At 42.2% G+C, this 16,358-nt stretch overlaps 1 protein-coding gene and 1 pseudogene across 1 annotated transcript in view; both read right to left on the bottom strand.

Annotated features, from left to right (window-relative positions):
• The window catches only part of TXNDC11 (thioredoxin domain containing 11), a 96,892-nt gene that overhangs the window by 15,787 nt on the left and 64,747 nt on the right, over positions 1–16,358 (bottom strand). Inside the window, exons 6-8 of the mRNA XM_058286462.2 lie at positions 13,573–13,685; positions 11,253–11,453; positions 1,458–2,250 (exon numbers count right to left, since the gene is read on the bottom strand). Coding sequence (XP_058142445.1) covers positions 1,458–2,250; positions 11,253–11,453; positions 13,573–13,685 — 1,107 coding nt within the window. The remainder of the gene's footprint in view (positions 1–1,457; positions 2,251–11,252; positions 11,454–13,572; positions 13,686–16,358) is intronic.
• LOC111764702 (disabled homolog 2 pseudogene) lies at positions 2,257–11,240 on the bottom strand (annotated as a pseudogene).

The following is a 16,358-nucleotide window of genomic DNA, read 5'->3' as shown; positions in this document are numbered from 1 at the left end:
TCCCCAAAATCAAAAGATTATGTTTTGAACTACTCTGTTACAATGGGTATAATACCTTTTGATTACATTAAATTCAGTTTAAGGGCATTTAATTACATTGCTTGATAAAATCGCTTCAGGGCTTTTGCTTGGACTACATCAGTGAGGTGTGAACCAGCTTGAATCTTCACCTTGTTGGGTCTGATACAGAGGGAGACAGAGAGACAGACACAGGAAAAGGGGGCTGCCATATTTGATTCTGCCATGTGTGAGACAGAGCTGCAAGAAAGCAGAAGCCCAAGGTTCAAAGATCTGAGGCTCAGAGAGACACAAGTCCTATGTCTGGTTGCTCACAGCTGAGTTCCAAGAGATGGTAGATTCTGGAAGGGAAGGCAGGGACCCCAGCAGAAATAGGAGGCTGTCTTGCTTAACCATATGGCAACAACAGCAGGATCAACAGTAGACAACTTTGGTGAGAAAGCATCTCTGCTGATGCCTCATTTTGGACATTTCATGGCCTTGGAACTATAAGCTATTATCCCAAATAAACCCCCATTAGAAAAGCTAACAGACTTCTGGTACTTTGCATTGGCAGCCTGTTGGCAAATGAAAACAGGAGGGGTTGGGATGGGAAGATTTATGTTGTATATATATCCATATTTACAAAAAAAGAAACTAAAGAGATAATGACAATTAAACGCAATATATGATCCTGGATGGGATCTAGTAATAGAAAAGGTTCAAAAGGATATTATTGGAACATATAAATTTCCTGAACTTAATAACTTGAAACTATACATTTTTTTTGAACTTGCTAAGGTGATACAAAAGTGACTATGCTGTTTGTAGGAAATGTACATGGATGTATTATGTGTTCAAGGAGTATGGTTTGTGCAACCTGGTCTCAAATGTCAAGTAGACAGAGAGAATGATACAACAAAGTTGGCAAAATGTTTTAACAGGTATATCTGGATATTTGGGCAGGTAAGAATATGGTAGAATTCTCTGGAAGGAGTTTGTATTATTTGGCAACTGTCTTAGAAGTTTGAAGTTACTTCAAAAAAAAAAAAAGTTTTTTCTTTTAAAAAGGTTGGAAAGGCAGTACTGTTTTTCACTGCCTTCTGCTTAAGTTCCTTTAGAATGAAGTTGCTGTTGGGACACCCAGTCATCAGTCCCCTGGGATTTCCCCACCACCAAGGCCTGTCATAGTGGCCCCACTGACCACAGCTGCTTGAAAGCAGGATTCTCACTCTCTCAAGGGCTAACAGCAAGTATCCAACATCTGCAGTTAGGAAGTTTCTGTCCTATTTGGCTAAATTGGCTACTTTAAAAATATTGAGATCAAATCTAAAGATAAAATGAGCTAAAGAGTGGGCATCATCCCCAAGGCCAAGTGTAAGAGATATCTGAATAAAGGTTCCCTATGTCAAGTTAAGCGAAACTTATCACGTTTGGGGAAGTTAAGCTGCCAACGGTACCTAGGGTGAACTTCATAAGCCCTTGCTTGGGGTCCAAGATATAGTGAGACTCTTCTTTCACATCAACAATTGCGGCAAACTCTTTCACCCGAGTGGAGCTTGGAGCACCCAGCCTCTCTGCATACAACCAAAATAAATTTGAATCCAAAAGGTAGATGTTCAGGGTCTTGTTGGTTCTGCAGCTCAGGCCTGTGAAGTCTGTGCTATTCACACCCGCTTCAGGAAAGAGATACCTGTTCTCCTCAATGTGAGGAATGGGGCTTTGGGGAGCAACCTCACATTTCTCCTCAAGGGAAGAAAATGCAATGGCCGGGGCTTCAAAGACATCCTGTTCAGAATCAATGAAGCCCGTTATGCCCTTGTTTATGGTCCTGCAACATGCAGTGTAGTAGCTGAAAGGGCTATAGGAACTTAAAAAATTGCTGCATTCTATGCTGTCTGATGTCACATGATAAAAAGTCTGCTCCTTGAGGTAGAAAGAATCCAGAGCTGCTGCCATCTCGAAAAAGCTGCACTGTGGCATGTTGACCGAACTCGGCTTGATGCCCCCGGCAGTCTGGTTGACACACAGTTCACAGACATTGTGGGTCCTGGAGATGGCGTGCCACTGGGGCAGTACCACAGTGTTGCAGCAGGGGGATGTGGCAATGAGCGGTGGGTCTGGCATCTGGGCTTGGGTCTCTGGTGCCAGAGGCTGGAACACAGGAGCATCTACCCGCCGCAGGTGCTGCAGGAGGCGCTCCACCACCTGGTCTCCATGACAATTGTTGTACTCCAAGGCCACTTCGGTGATCTGAAACACAGAAAGTAGTTGGTGAGATGCATGGGGCTGACGGAGGGAGAGCCCTCAGAGCCTTCGGGCGTGGAGAGCAGCCTAGTCTGACTCACAAGAAGGAAGCCTGGACAGGACGGCCTCAAATAAGCTGTATCATCAAAACCTACAAATAAGAAAGATGTCCGAACATGTCACTCTACTACCAAGTAATGAAGCCAGGTTTTAGAGAGGGGAAGAATCTCAGGGCCATCTTAGACTACCAGATGAAAGGAGGAAGTCCATAGAGGAGAAGCAGCTCACCTATGAGCATTACATGCAGGTTGTCAAAGAACCAAGAACAGAATTTAAATCTCTCATGTCCCAGTTGAGTGTGTTCTCCCAAAAATATTTAAAACTCCCACATACTATGTGTTCTCTTTTCACTCTAACTACAACTGATAGTCTAAAAACTTCCCAAACTCCCAATGAGTGGATCAAAATATTTCATAGCATTCATGTTTCCAAACAAACTCGTGCCTTAGGGGGCTATGAAGCCAGCCTGGTCTAAACCTTACTCATCCACTGAACCTTCCTTCCAGGCTTCCCCCTCCTGTAATGCTCCCTCTAGGTTAATGGCATCCTCAAGTCAGAAAACTCAGGTGACCCTCAGCTGATCCTCTGTCACCACAGGCTTCACAGCCAGCCAGCTCTGACTTCAGCATCACTTAGCAGACCCTTCCTTCCCACCCTCACAATCACTGCCTTAATTCAGGACATCGAAAAGTCACAGACCATCAATTTCTCTCTATTACCTTAACTGAGCCTCTACGCTGCCACTATTTTTTCCCCTGTCATTTAGTTTATTAAAATGAATAAATTTATAGATTTGTATACAGAAAAGTACACAAGAGAAAATAAGAACATACAAAACAGCTGTGTGACTAAATACCACTTTCAAAAATTCAATTATCTAGATATAGATACGTCCAGTTTCACATATTCAGTATTTGGACAATTAAAATGCTCTGTTAAGTCTGTGTTTATAGTGACTGAATAGGAAGCTGGATAGAAAGTTATGCCATACATGTTTGGTTCTTACCATTAAACATTTAACCTCAGGACTTTTAGCTTGATCTAGTTTGAGCTAATCAATAGAGGTTCATGAGTCACCATCTTGTTCAGACCCCTAGCAGTCATCCTCTTCTTCCACCAAAAAATAACATTATATGTGGTTGATTAACCTTAGCATTGAGAGTTAAGAAAGAACGTTTAGAAACCCAATATTTAAAAAATTCATTTTGGCAAGAACACACTCTTTAGAACTGTGTTAACAGTAGGACTGAAAATGAACTGGGAAAGTTTCCACACTTATGCGTGGAAAAAATATTGCAGACATTAGATTTAAGTGACAATAAAATACCTGTTAAACTGTTTTTTCTTCACTTACCTACCTACTATTTATTATAAGACTGTAGCTTTAAGAAAGTTTTTCACGTACTTGACAAAGGGCTATTATGACCCCAAATATGCACCTCATATGCTTGACACAATCACTTAGCTTTGTGATGGGTTGTTCTACGAAACTCAGTTCTTTACTGCTGAGTTGACTTCAGTTGTTCATCAACATTAACTGCTCTCCTAGAACTTCAGCTCAAGGAAGATGATCTTCTATTCCATAGAAAGGATAAAGGTTGTATGCATTTGCAATTCTAATCACTGAGAAGGTAGAGAGGGTCCAGATTTGTGATTCCTTAAGAGTTCTTTCTCCCTTACAACCCTCTAGCACGTGAAAGAGAGGTAACACTGTATGAACTCAGGAGCAAAAATGATGAAAAAGAGAATCAGAGGGCAAAGAAGAGAAGAGGCACCAGCCTTCCCCTCATTTGCAATAGTTAGCAAGAGGTGGGAAAAGGACGCTTTTGCCTGGGGAGAAATTTGAGCTTTGGAAAGACGAGAAGCCATCTGTTAGATTCAGAGTACTAAAGAGAAGCTAGTCTTGCTTCAGTTTTAGTTTAAAAATTCTCCTTGATGGTCTGAAGCAAGATTTCTTTTAAAAGGTGCCTTGTTCTACTATTGTCTTTAGATTTTATATTCTAAAATAGAACTCCAAACAACTCTGAATGGTAAGGATTTGAAAATTTATTCTAAACAGTAGGATCTGAAGGGTCTGTGGTGGCCAGATCTCCCCACCACAGGGTACATGGAAGGAGTGTTTCAGAAGGCTCTAGGGACTCAATAAACTAGGGTTCAAGTAGGGAAATGACTTTATTTACATTTAAGCTAGAGAGCTTAGCATCTTAATTTAAAGCCATAGATTCAGTTTATCTTTAACCTAGACAGCTGTCTTGTTCTAGACAGTTGGAACAAGAGCAGAAGTCAGGATACATCTGGCTATTAGCTTTGTTCTTTAGTACTATAAAAGCCAATCTTTTTGTTCCTCTGGATCAACAGCATACCAAGTTCAGAAGTTATACAAATGGATTTCCAAAAGGATTGCTATATATATCAGGAACTATGGGTTGAGGAGTTATAGGGGCTTGTGGTGATGAAATGAAAGAACCTTTAGAGAAAGGGTTCTCAAATGCAGATTTGTTAACTGGCAGGGCACCTTGCATGGGAGCTGGCTTTGGTCACTGATCTTGCTCAATAGTTGATTAGCAAAGTCATCATGGTCTTGAGGAATGCCAACTTTGCTGTGAAAATAATTGGCACTGCAAGTCCCAGAGGAAGTCTGCTCTCCCTTCCTTGCAGGTACAGGTGGCTGCCATAGTTGGAAGTCCTTAAACATTTCTTTCACTTCCTTAACTTCTTGCAGTAAAGGCATCATCATTGGAGATATCTTGCGCAGCAGCAGTTCTGGGAGGTGGCTGAGGAGAATGCCCAAGAGAGAGGGGGCCAAGAAGGAGACTGGGCTGACACAGCAGGAGATGGAAAAATATTGCTCTGAAAAGGATTCCCAAGGCGGTCAAGAATTAGCTGCCACGGATGCTAAAAGGCCCCAAACAGCAGGGGCTGGAGGGGAAGTTGAAGCTGCAAAGGATGAAACCTAGTTCGAACCTGGAATAGCCAAAAATAAGCAGCTGGCCAAATCCTGAAGGCTGACCACCTATACTAGCTACTGGAACCATGGAAGGGGTTGACTGAAGACTAAAGATGGTGGGAGGTTCCATAGTCCTGCCTGAGGGGGTGTGAGTGAAACATCACCTAGACCCGCAAGGGGTTCCACTGGGGTAGGAACACTTGTTTTGAAGAGATCCAGAGGGTTGGTCTGTGGGGTTGCAGGCTTTCCTGTAGGTAATGTAAATCAGAGATTCTGAGACAGGAGGAGCAAAAAGGTCTGATGGCAGCAAGTCACTGGCTAAAGACTTAGCAGTCCTTCTGCCTCTTCCTGGTTTGGTATTTTGTAGAGGTGGGATAATGGCTATGAAGTCACGTGGTGAGAACTGAACAGATTCTCCAAGTCCTGTTTTACACCATTCAGTACTGACAATCCTTTGGGAAGGCTTCCCACAAAAGGGTTTGGGGAGGATTTGATATGGAAGCCATTCTGTTCTCTTTCAGATACCCCATTCTGAGTTCTCACTGTTGGTTGTGTTTGCATACTTGAAAAAGGCAATAGGCCTGCCTGAGCCTCCTGTTTGCCAGTCCAGTTAGTGATATGGTCAAACTGTTGACCAAAGTAATTAACATCACCATTCAGGGGCCCATTACTCAGTGGAGTAGACATGCTACTCCTATTATCTTTCTTCTGATCTGCAGATTTGAGAGAATCAAATGAAGAGGGTGCTGATTGGTCTGGTTGTACAAAAGGATTGTCTTGGAAAGGATCAGGATTAGGGGTGGTAAAGAAGTTGAGATTGGCAGAAAAAGCATTCTCAGGCAACGATGCCTCCGTTTCAATAGAGGAAGAGAGCAGAAGGTGATGCCTTTTGTTAAGGACAGATTTTCTTAAAGAATTCTGATTGGTGTGGATTTCAGAGTTTAGATCCACTAACAGGATATCTTTGCTTTCTGTCGGATTACTTAGGTCAGGAGGTGTAGACATGTCCCTAAACAAATTCATTTGGTCAACACCCAATTTCATTTTGTTAGCCTGGACGTCAGAGTCAGGACTTCTCACTCCTATTCTCTACTGTTTTGTTGGCTTCGTCAGTCTCTCTTCTTCTTCCCTTTTCTTTACGTTATGGATAACTTGGAAAAGGTCCTTAAGATCAACAAGTAATGGCTCAGTCTGCTGCCCTGTTTTTATGGACAACAACTAGTGCTGACCTTCTCCTCCACACATATAAGTGAAGCCCAGTTGTCTGTCATATCATGGGCAATGAAAGAAATTTTATTCACTCCATGTTCATGTTTTATTACCCCCATTTTCTTATCAATTCATTTTACCCCAGAAAGCAAATTGTTGACCCAGGGCTTTTGTTTGTGCTGTCCTTGAGACCAAGCAGCTGCCACCATTCTCTTTAGTATCATCATAGAATCTTGGCTCATTTTATCCCCTCTCTTATTTGGCACATCACCGATGTAAATTAGCTTGGCCTTGTATTTCACAGCATCACCTTTGAACATGGCCAAGAGCTCCTCATCTACTCATCTGTCTTTTCAGAGCCTTTCTTATTTTTCCCCTTCAAAGGTGCTTTTGGTGTGGCTTGTTGGTTGGGATGACTGTCAGTTGCACTCGTCTCTAGCTCGTTGGACATGGTGAGAAGTCAGATAGCAAACCCTGGTTCCAGTGGACACTTAGTAATACCAGGCAATTTCTGACAAAGAAGTTTCAAATGAACATAACCGACAGACACATGCCAGTTAGTGCCTCTGCAATACAAGCATGACTTCCCCGCCTTTGGAGCCTCCAGCATGCAACCACCATTTATTTTTAAAAATACGAACCAAATCATGACACTCCTCAGCCCAACAACATTTGATGGCTCCCTATTACCTGGAGGATGTAACACAGTCTGGCCCCTGTTTGTCTTTCCAGTCTCATCTCACCTTCTGCAGATCAGACTGCGCCCTCTCACAAGGTCCTACCTTTACAGGCCTGGGACCCTGCCTTTTCCATCTGACTAAGTCTATCCTTTTCCCAGGCCCAGCCCCAGAAGTGCTGCTTTAGGAAAGCAAAACCCATCCCCACCCTTGGAAGAGTTAATTTTTGCATCTTCAGTGGCCCTTACGCCCTTCCTTCAGAGTCTCACAATTGTCTGCCAATAGGTCGCTCTCTCACATGAGCTGGAGGATCCTCAAGGGCAGGGCTATATTTGATTTCTTCAGTTCCCTGGAGCCTTGGTGCGGGCCAGGCACAAAACCAACGCTCAATGAACATCTGAAGAGCAAAGGGTAGCTCAGAGTACTACATGTATTCCCATTTCTTGGTAAGATTAGTTGCTATACCCTCAAGCCAGCATTAGTATTTAATTAGTATTTAAATTTATTCCAAGAATCTTCCATTTTCATACTGTCTTTCACTACTCATGCTCTCCAGATTCATGAGAAAGAAAAACAACTCATTCTAATCCAAAGGCAGTTAGTTACTTAAAATAGTTCTTGGCATAACACATCACTTTAGATGATAAACCGGTGTGTGTTTTTTTTCTTACACAAATACAAGATCACCTTTTTTGGGTAAGGCTTTCACATCACATTACGCTAACAAGGTCAAGCCTGTATACCGCACACCCCACAAGAAAGAGCCCACTGCCCTGTGGCCCCATCTTGGCACTGACTTATATTCAGAGACACACAGTACATCACCACTCCTGCCCAAAAGAAACCACCACAAAACTTTGAAGTATTTACTATAGTCTTTTTATAAATAGATCAAGTTCAGGAGTATCTTAAGGAGAGTAAAATGTCCTAAAAATATCATTCATCATCTCTTGAACTGCTCACAATGCAGCCATTTCATAAAACTGATTAAACAAACGAACAAAACAAAGCAGTCATTTAAAGGATATATGTAATTGAAGAAAATATTCTGTTTAGAACAATGCTTTTAAAGAATGAAGAATTCTTATTTTTCTCCCATAAAGTGAACCAGGTTTTCACTTTCATATTTCCTTTACATAACAGGCAATTATGAAAATAAAAATCCAGTACTATCACATATGTGTGTCACCTGATGTTATAATTTCACGTGAACAAACAGGACAAGTTTGGCAAATAACTTTAGTGACTGCACTGTAAATGCTTCCTTTTATTTTCATTAAATCAGAGAACTATGTATATCTGACCAAAATATCCATACCTTTGCTTACTAGCTTTATACACTGTGACTGCCTCAAAGCAATGCTTTTAAAGCTGAAATCACAAAGACTCTGCTGGCTGAGGTAACCATTTCTTTTGATAAACAAGTTGCACAATACACATTGGGACATCTTATAATCACTCTAGAGATCTCTAGAGACTCCAGGGTGTTGGTGGCATGACCCTGGTACCAGGATCTGTGCTTTCTTGTGTGTGGGTGTGCATGGGTGCACAAGGGTGCATATGTAGATGCGCACATGTGTAGGAGCAGCTGCCCAGACCTGGGTTGGGCCCTGGCATGCAGCTACCATACTCTGAATCATTTGTTGATACCCTACCACGTACCCCACACTAAAACCGTTCCTAAACTTCCTTGCTGGATATGCCCCCACAATTCTATTCCCTCACTCTAAGATGGCCTCTCTCTTCTCAAAAGTGTAAGCTTCCTCAACTTCCTGCCCCAAATCAGGCCTAAAAGTGGTAATGGAAATATAAGCCTGTCTTAAACTCTTCTGTGCTTGAGAAGCTGGTAAGTTTTCAAGTCAGCTGATGTCAGTGTAATGCTTATCCCCTCCCACCACACCCGAACCCCTGACAGCTGCCTTACCTCTGGTCACTGCATCACTAGTGCCCTTATCACCCAGAGCTCAGGCCCACAGACTCTACTTTCTAACCCTACCACCATCTGAGTTCAGGTTTCCATTTCTTCTCACTTTTCCAGAATACTGTTGCCAAGAAAACGTTCAGGATGTTAACATACAGCTCTGGTCACATCTCTGTGTTGTCAGTGAGATTTCAGATGGCTATGATTAATCCTGAAATTCTCAAAAAAGCAGCCAAGGCCTTCCTTCCAAAGGCTTTTTCAGGGCGACTACGAACCAGCCCTTTTTGGGGCCATAAAACCTGTACTATTTCCTAATTCCTAAACCTGCTGCACCTTTTCCATCCCAGGGCCTTTGTTCCAGGCTGTTCCTTCCCTTAAGTTTCTCTCAACCCATCAAGCCTCTCTTAACTCTTCCCCTTCCCAGTCATCCAACTTCTGGGACCATGCTCCCCCACCTCCAATTTCTCCTGACCCTCGGGTTAGGGCTGATCATCCTCTGCCTTGAATTCTAAACAGGCTCTTGTTCCCTACTGGGCAAGCCTCTGAGACTTACACATCTTTCTTTGCTGTAGCTCTCTAGCCTGGTGCTCAACAAGTATTTGCTAAACTGATCTGAAATGAAGAGGGAAATGTCTGGACAGAACACTTTACTTCAGCTAAGATGACATCTGGTTTTCAGCAATCTCAGTCATACAGTGAGGTTAAGGGTGTCTCGTTGTCCCATCTACCACACAGGGAAACCGAGAATCCTAAGGAAAGGAGCCACAGGCAAAACCATGATGACAATGCTTGCTTTCTGCCTTAGATAGATGGAATGGTAGAGAGAATGCAGGGGAAGCCATTCAGTCAGAAACAAGGGCTAGAAAGGAAGTTGCCTAAATCCAAATACGACCCCCTGAACAGAAAAACTGGGCTACTGCCACAAAATACACCTTACCTAGAATCCTGATAGGCCCAAACCAGACAACATCAACTTCTCCAGAAAATTCAAAACCACAGCCTCCATCTTAGATGAAAACCCCGCCTTTCCTAGAAAAAGCCCTAAGGCTCTTAATATTTGATATAGTAAAGGCACAGTAATTTGGAAGAGTTTTTTAGTTCATAAAATGTCCACAGAGCAAAACTTTTCTAAAGAAATTACTTTGAGTCCTCCCTAACCAGAGGAGAAGAAACAAAGATATTTCATCTCTTTCTTCTTCCTCTAACCCAGGGTAGCAGCGTTCATCTGAAATGCTCCCCAGTGGGGATAATAACTTTAACCAAAGGCTCCAGAGTAGTAGAATGAAGCAAAAAAGTCTGCCTCCCCTCTCCCTCTAGGCAGACAATCAGGCTAGTGTGGTATGGCTTGAGCAGAGGCTGTGTCTGGGTAGCCTGGTGAATGGTACACTGACTGGACTTGGTTTTGGCTAATTAAGGCATCCTTGAGGAAAGGAAAAAATAAAACCCTCCATAAATTCAATTTAGCAATCCCAGGCTCTCTCTGCTGATTATTATGCTCTAAGTGCTTCCAAATGATCCGTGTATAAAATAAACTCACACCAAGAGAGAATAAGTGTACCAGATGAAGCAGAAAAAGAGAAGGGGCAGAGTCCTGACAATAGTTGCCTCTGAAAACAACTCTGGCTATCTGCACAACAGGAAAGGGTTAGAGAAAGAAGGCATCCCAGTGTCACTGCTGCTACTCCTGGCTGCTAGGGCTGCACATCTCTTTCCCACTGTCCTAGGGATGGCCAGGGCCAGCAGTTACACCAAACCCTCCAGGACAATGGCATTTCCTAGGCCATCCTAAACCCTGCTTGCGTCTCTGTCCTTTCCCGCTGTCCTACCCCTCTACCCCAGACAGGAAGCTCAACATTGGCCAACTTAGGAAGAGGTACATTTGGACCTTCTCTAAAAGGCACGGTTTGTGGCTTTCTGTGTCCCTCCTACTCACCCCGGATCTGAGCAACTGCTGACGAATGTGCTCAGGGAGGCTGTGGCTGTTCCTGTCTGAGGCGTGGGCTCTGGGCCCCCTCTCTCCTGCTCACTTACAGGAGGAAGGAGTAATGCTGGAGGAATGCAGCTGCCATTACCGGCAGCCACTCAGCTGCTAGTGGAAATTACTTTGAATGTGGAAAGAGTAAAGTCCAAGGTAATGAGGTCTCCCTATTCCTTCAAAGAGTTATGAGGTCTCTTTTAACATTATGACTCTTACCTCATCTATTAAAGGATGACTTTCTGCTAAAGGATTAAAAGGTATAAATAAAAAAAGTGCTGGTCCTTTCTTCAGCTCATTATTCAGCAGAAGACTCTTGCCTCCATGAGGCCGCAGCCACCGGAGGAGCGTCTCCCGGTTTTCTAAGGCCCACTTACAGATGTTCTCAGCCGTGTAGTTCATGACCTCGTTGGGAAAGACCTGGGGAGGAAAAATGCACAGAGGATAAAAGAAAACTCAGAGAGGCAGGGTAGGACCGGGGGACAACAGCACTGTCTTCCAGAGGCCCCGGCCAACCTTATCACTTTGCAGGTGAGGACAGTGAGGCTTAGCGTGGTGACATGACTTGCCCCAGTTGTGCAGCTAAAACCCACTTCCCCTACTTCTCCAGAGACAGCACTTCCTTAAAAGTGGTTGAAAAGTAAAAGTTGTTGCAACTTCTCATATCATGTGATTCATCTTTTCTCTTTAGTTAGACTCATTTACCAACACATAATTCTCCCTACCTGCTGATGCTAAGAATGACCTCTACCATCTTGTCCAAAGGGAGCGATTAAACTTTACCGGATATTTATAAAAGGACCAATGCACTCCTAAGGGAATAGAAACTGTGGGGTCAAGGACCATGCAGACTTTTACCTCGGTCCCACAAAAGCTGCCCCATTAGGATGGGAATGGATGCTCCCTGGGAGCAGAGGTTTGTGCCTGTCTTCCTCATCTGGGTATCCTCAGTGACTAGAAGACGACCTGGCACAGAACAGGAACTCAACATGGATCTGAACAAATCAATGAATAACCCAGGACTTACATGAGGCCACAGATCAATGGAATGAAGGAAAGAAACACTATCAGATTTTTTGTCTTGCTTTCCTTAACAACCAAAGTATGTCAAAGTTGACAATGATATAAATCACTGGGTTTCAATCAGAACTCCCAAAAAACTGCTTTGGAGAGTTCCACCAAATGAAATATTTTATACCCCAAAAACAATTATTTAAACTGCCTCAAAATGATGTCCACTGCTTTCATTCTTTAAAAAATACTGGTATTCCAATATTTCATTTGACTAAAAAGGAATTCTGCTGCTAAACCAATCAATCAACCTTAAAAGAGATTGACTCAAAGGAGAAAACCCAATATATTTTCAGTGTCGTTTGAATAGTCCTACTTTAAATTCTCCTATTTTAAATTTCTTCCCTCCTAGTACCATTTACTCTAAGTAAATCTGATATATGTAGGTTGTATCATGCTAAAAAAAAAAGAGTGTAGGAAAAAGACAGCAAAAGCAGATGAAGCCAAAAGAAGCTTAGAGACACAAAGAGAATGGGTGGGAGGCAGAGAAGCAATTACAGCAGTGATTTTCAATGTAGACTGTGGGAATTTAAAAAATCTTATTCAAACACCTAATAAACATTTCTATCTTGAAAACATGGAAATGCATTTGAGTTTTGGCATACACACTGCAAGAAGTAAAGCACAACATGTAGGCTACTGTGAGATCAGAGAAGCCAGGTTGCCTGGCAACCCAGGGGCACCCCCTTTAGAGGGCCTAACAGTACCTCTGCCTCTGAAGGGACTCCACAGTAAGTCAGGGGGATCACAGTTTAAACAGGCTGGGCAACACTAGGTACAGGGGTAATGATCTTCATATGACCTATAAGCCAGGGACACTGTCAATGAAGTCAGAGAGACAGCAAACCCTTAAGAAAAATCACCTCTCAGTGATGTGACGGAGGAAGTAGAAATGAATAAAGAGTAGAAGTACACTAAGCAAGATACAAGTCAAAGCTCAGAAGGAGGAGTTGAGTTCTGCTCCACCAAAAAGCAAATGAAATCAGGATACAAAGGCGACAATGGAAAGCCGAGGTTTTCTGGGTTGAGAAGCCCTCAGCTTCTCACTGTAACTTGGTAAGAACTTCAAAAACCCATTACCTCATCTAGGGAGGAAAGCATGTAACATTACTACTAATGGAACAAATGAAAAGAACACATCCCAATGGGAGTCCAACCTTTAAGAACATGGGCACAGAGTAACAACTCTCCAACAGAATGCTGCTGCACTTTCACCCCAAAACAAGGCTTTGGTAACAAGACTGTACCAAAATCTAAGAATATAAACGTTAAATAGAATGCACACTGTTTCCCAACCTGGGTGGCAATGTATCTAGGTGGGATGTAGGAACTCCCAATTTGCATATGGAATTGTGTGTACTTTCCTAGGGAGAGAGTCCATAGCTTTTATCCAATTCTCAAAAGAGTCTGTGACCTAAACAAGGTAAAGAACCACTGCACTAATATAAACAGATTTCAAAATACTTACAAGCGATGTGTTGAAATGTCTATGTAAATACACACTTCCAGAGTGTACTAAGGATACCAGTTTCGCAAGATGTTTATTTGTGATAACCCCAAATCGTACTGTTCCTAGGTAATCTGAAACAGAAAATTGTCCTTTATTAAAGAAAAATCCTATGCCTTAAAACAACCACAAACCCAGTGATCAAACCTCGACACACAAATCTCCCAGGAGCGAAGCTCATTTTGGTAACCTAGCCCGGCAGCAGAGGCGGCACTGAAGAGGCCCTCCTCCAGAAGAGACCTTGTCCTTCCCACACCATGTCCGTCTTGAGAGTCACAGCTCTGACAGCCACTGGGTCTGTCCGGGACGGTCTGACCTCATCTCCTGCTGCCTCCCCTCCTGGCTCGCTACTCAGGGCACCCAGCGTAGGCCCACCTCAGAGCTGAGGCACATGCCACTCTCTGTCTGGGAACTTCCCAAGGCCAGCCTCCTCATTCAGATTTCAGCAATGACCCTGCCTTCTGTGAGAAGACTGCCCTGACCATGCTACCTAAATACTCTGGGGAAGAAGACTACTTGGGAAACCGCGGACCCCTCCTCACACAGGCGCTCTCTTCACCATTACCCTATTTTTAAAAATAGCACTTATCAACATCTATCTAATTTACTCAGTTATTTCAATTTTCTTTGGGTCCAACTTCACCTTCAGAACTTAAGTTTGTGAAAGTAGGGGCCATGTGTATTGTATTTCCCCAGCACCTAGAGCATCTGGGGCATATGGTAGGAGAGCAAGGAATATGTTTAATGAACAAATGCAGCATTTATAAATAACTCATACAAATCAATAAGAAAATGGTTAAAAATGGGCAAACCACAGAAAAGGAAATATAAATGGCTAATAATTACATGAAAATATACTCAACCTCATTTTTTAGAAGAAAGCAAATTAAAATGAAATACCAGTTTTCACCCGCAGATTGTCCAAAACTTAAGACTTAGGAAATACCAAGTATTGATGACCAGGAGAGAAATGATTATGCCCATACATTAGAGGAAAGGCAAAATGATACAGCCACTTGGGAAGGCAATTTGCTTTATTGATCACAATAAAAAATGGACATAGCATGTGGCCCATTAATTCTACCTCTCAGTAGCCTCCTCAGAGAAACAACCACATATGTGCATTAGGAGCTGCATGCAAGGACATCTGCCAAGAGATCAAACACAGACATTAAAAACAATGAGGGGGAGAGCGTGCAGCTCAAAGGTTTCAGTGCCTGCTTCCCATGTACAAGGTCCCAGGCTCAATCACAGTACCTCCTAAAAAAAAAAGAAAACAGACAGACAGTGAGACAGTGAAGGAGGATACAGATCTTCAAGACGTGTAGAAGTGAAAAAGCAAACTGAAGAAAGATAATGATGTACCTTTAACGTGAAAGAAAAAAGTGACAAACAATATTTTTTTCTATAGGACATATGTTTAGAAGTGGACAAAAAATGTGAAAGGCTAATAAAAGTGGTATTATGTTGAGGGTGGAGATGAAAGGGGACTTTATCTTTAATTGTAAAATTGTCATTTTTTTCCAAGGAGTATGATAATGTAATGTTTGTGTGGTTAAAAACTAACTAAACTATTTAGTGGTAAAGATGGAGGAATAAGATAGTGTAGGAAAAAGTACATTCGTTCCTATCCTCTCTCTGCTGTATTAACAGATGTTGAATAAAATATCACACTTTGAACTGGAAAGGATGTGGAGAAACAGGAACACTCCTTCACTGCTGGTGGGAATGTAGAATGGTGCAGCTTCCGTGAAAGACAGTTTGGCAGAACCTCAAGAAGCTGAGTAGAGAACTGCTGTATGATCCAGCAATTCCAGTACTAGGAATATATCCAGAAGAACTGAAAGCAAGGACATGAACTGACATTTGCACACTCATGTTTATAGCAGTATTATTCACAATTGCTAAAATATGGAACCGGCCCAAGTGTTCATCAACTGATGAATGGATAAACAAAATGTGGCATATACATACAATGGAATACTATTTAGCTGATTGAAGAAATGAAATTGGGATGCATATGACAACATGGATGAACCTAGAGGATATTATGTTGAGTGAAATAAGCCAGACACAAAAAGATAAATATTGTATGGCCTCACTAATATGAACTAAATGCAAGTAAACTCACAGAGATAAGCTCTAGAGTATAGGTTACTAGGAAATAGAAGGTGGGTTGAGAATGGGAGATGATGCTTAATGTATGCAGCATTATTAATAAGGTTAATTACAAAAGTGTGAAAATGAATAGAGTTGAGAGTAACACATTATAGTGAGTATAGCACTGCTGATTTATAAAGGCGATTGTGGCTGAGAGGGGTAGTGTGGAAGTAAATGTTAATTGAAAGGAAATTAGGGAGTAAACTAGGAACTGTGTAACAGTGATTTAGGTGGTGGATGAAGATTGTGGTTAATAATATAAGAATATTCTTCTTTTACAAAGTGCTATGAATATGGTGATATACAGGGAAAATATAACTAATGTAACTTATGGACTATAGTTAACAGTAATATTGTAATATTTTGCAGCAGTGGCAAGAAGATATTTTTTCAATACTAATGGACAATAGGGAGGTATAAGGGAGTGTGGGGTTTTTTCTTTTGTAGTAATGAAAATAGTCTAGAATTGACTAAGGCGATGACAGCACAACTCTGTGATGAAATGAAAGAAAGCCACTGAGTGTACACTTTGTACTGCGCAAAGCAAGAGAGTATATAACACAGGGAATCTAGTGGTGGATGATGGG

This window comes from Dasypus novemcinctus, chromosome 23 (assembly GCF_030445035.2).
Source record: "Dasypus novemcinctus isolate mDasNov1 chromosome 23, mDasNov1.1.hap2, whole genome shotgun sequence".
In the NCBI taxonomy this organism is placed as follows: Eukaryota; Metazoa; Chordata; class Mammalia; order Cingulata; family Dasypodidae; genus Dasypus; species Dasypus novemcinctus.
This window is presented reverse-complemented; position numbering and strand designations above follow the sequence as displayed.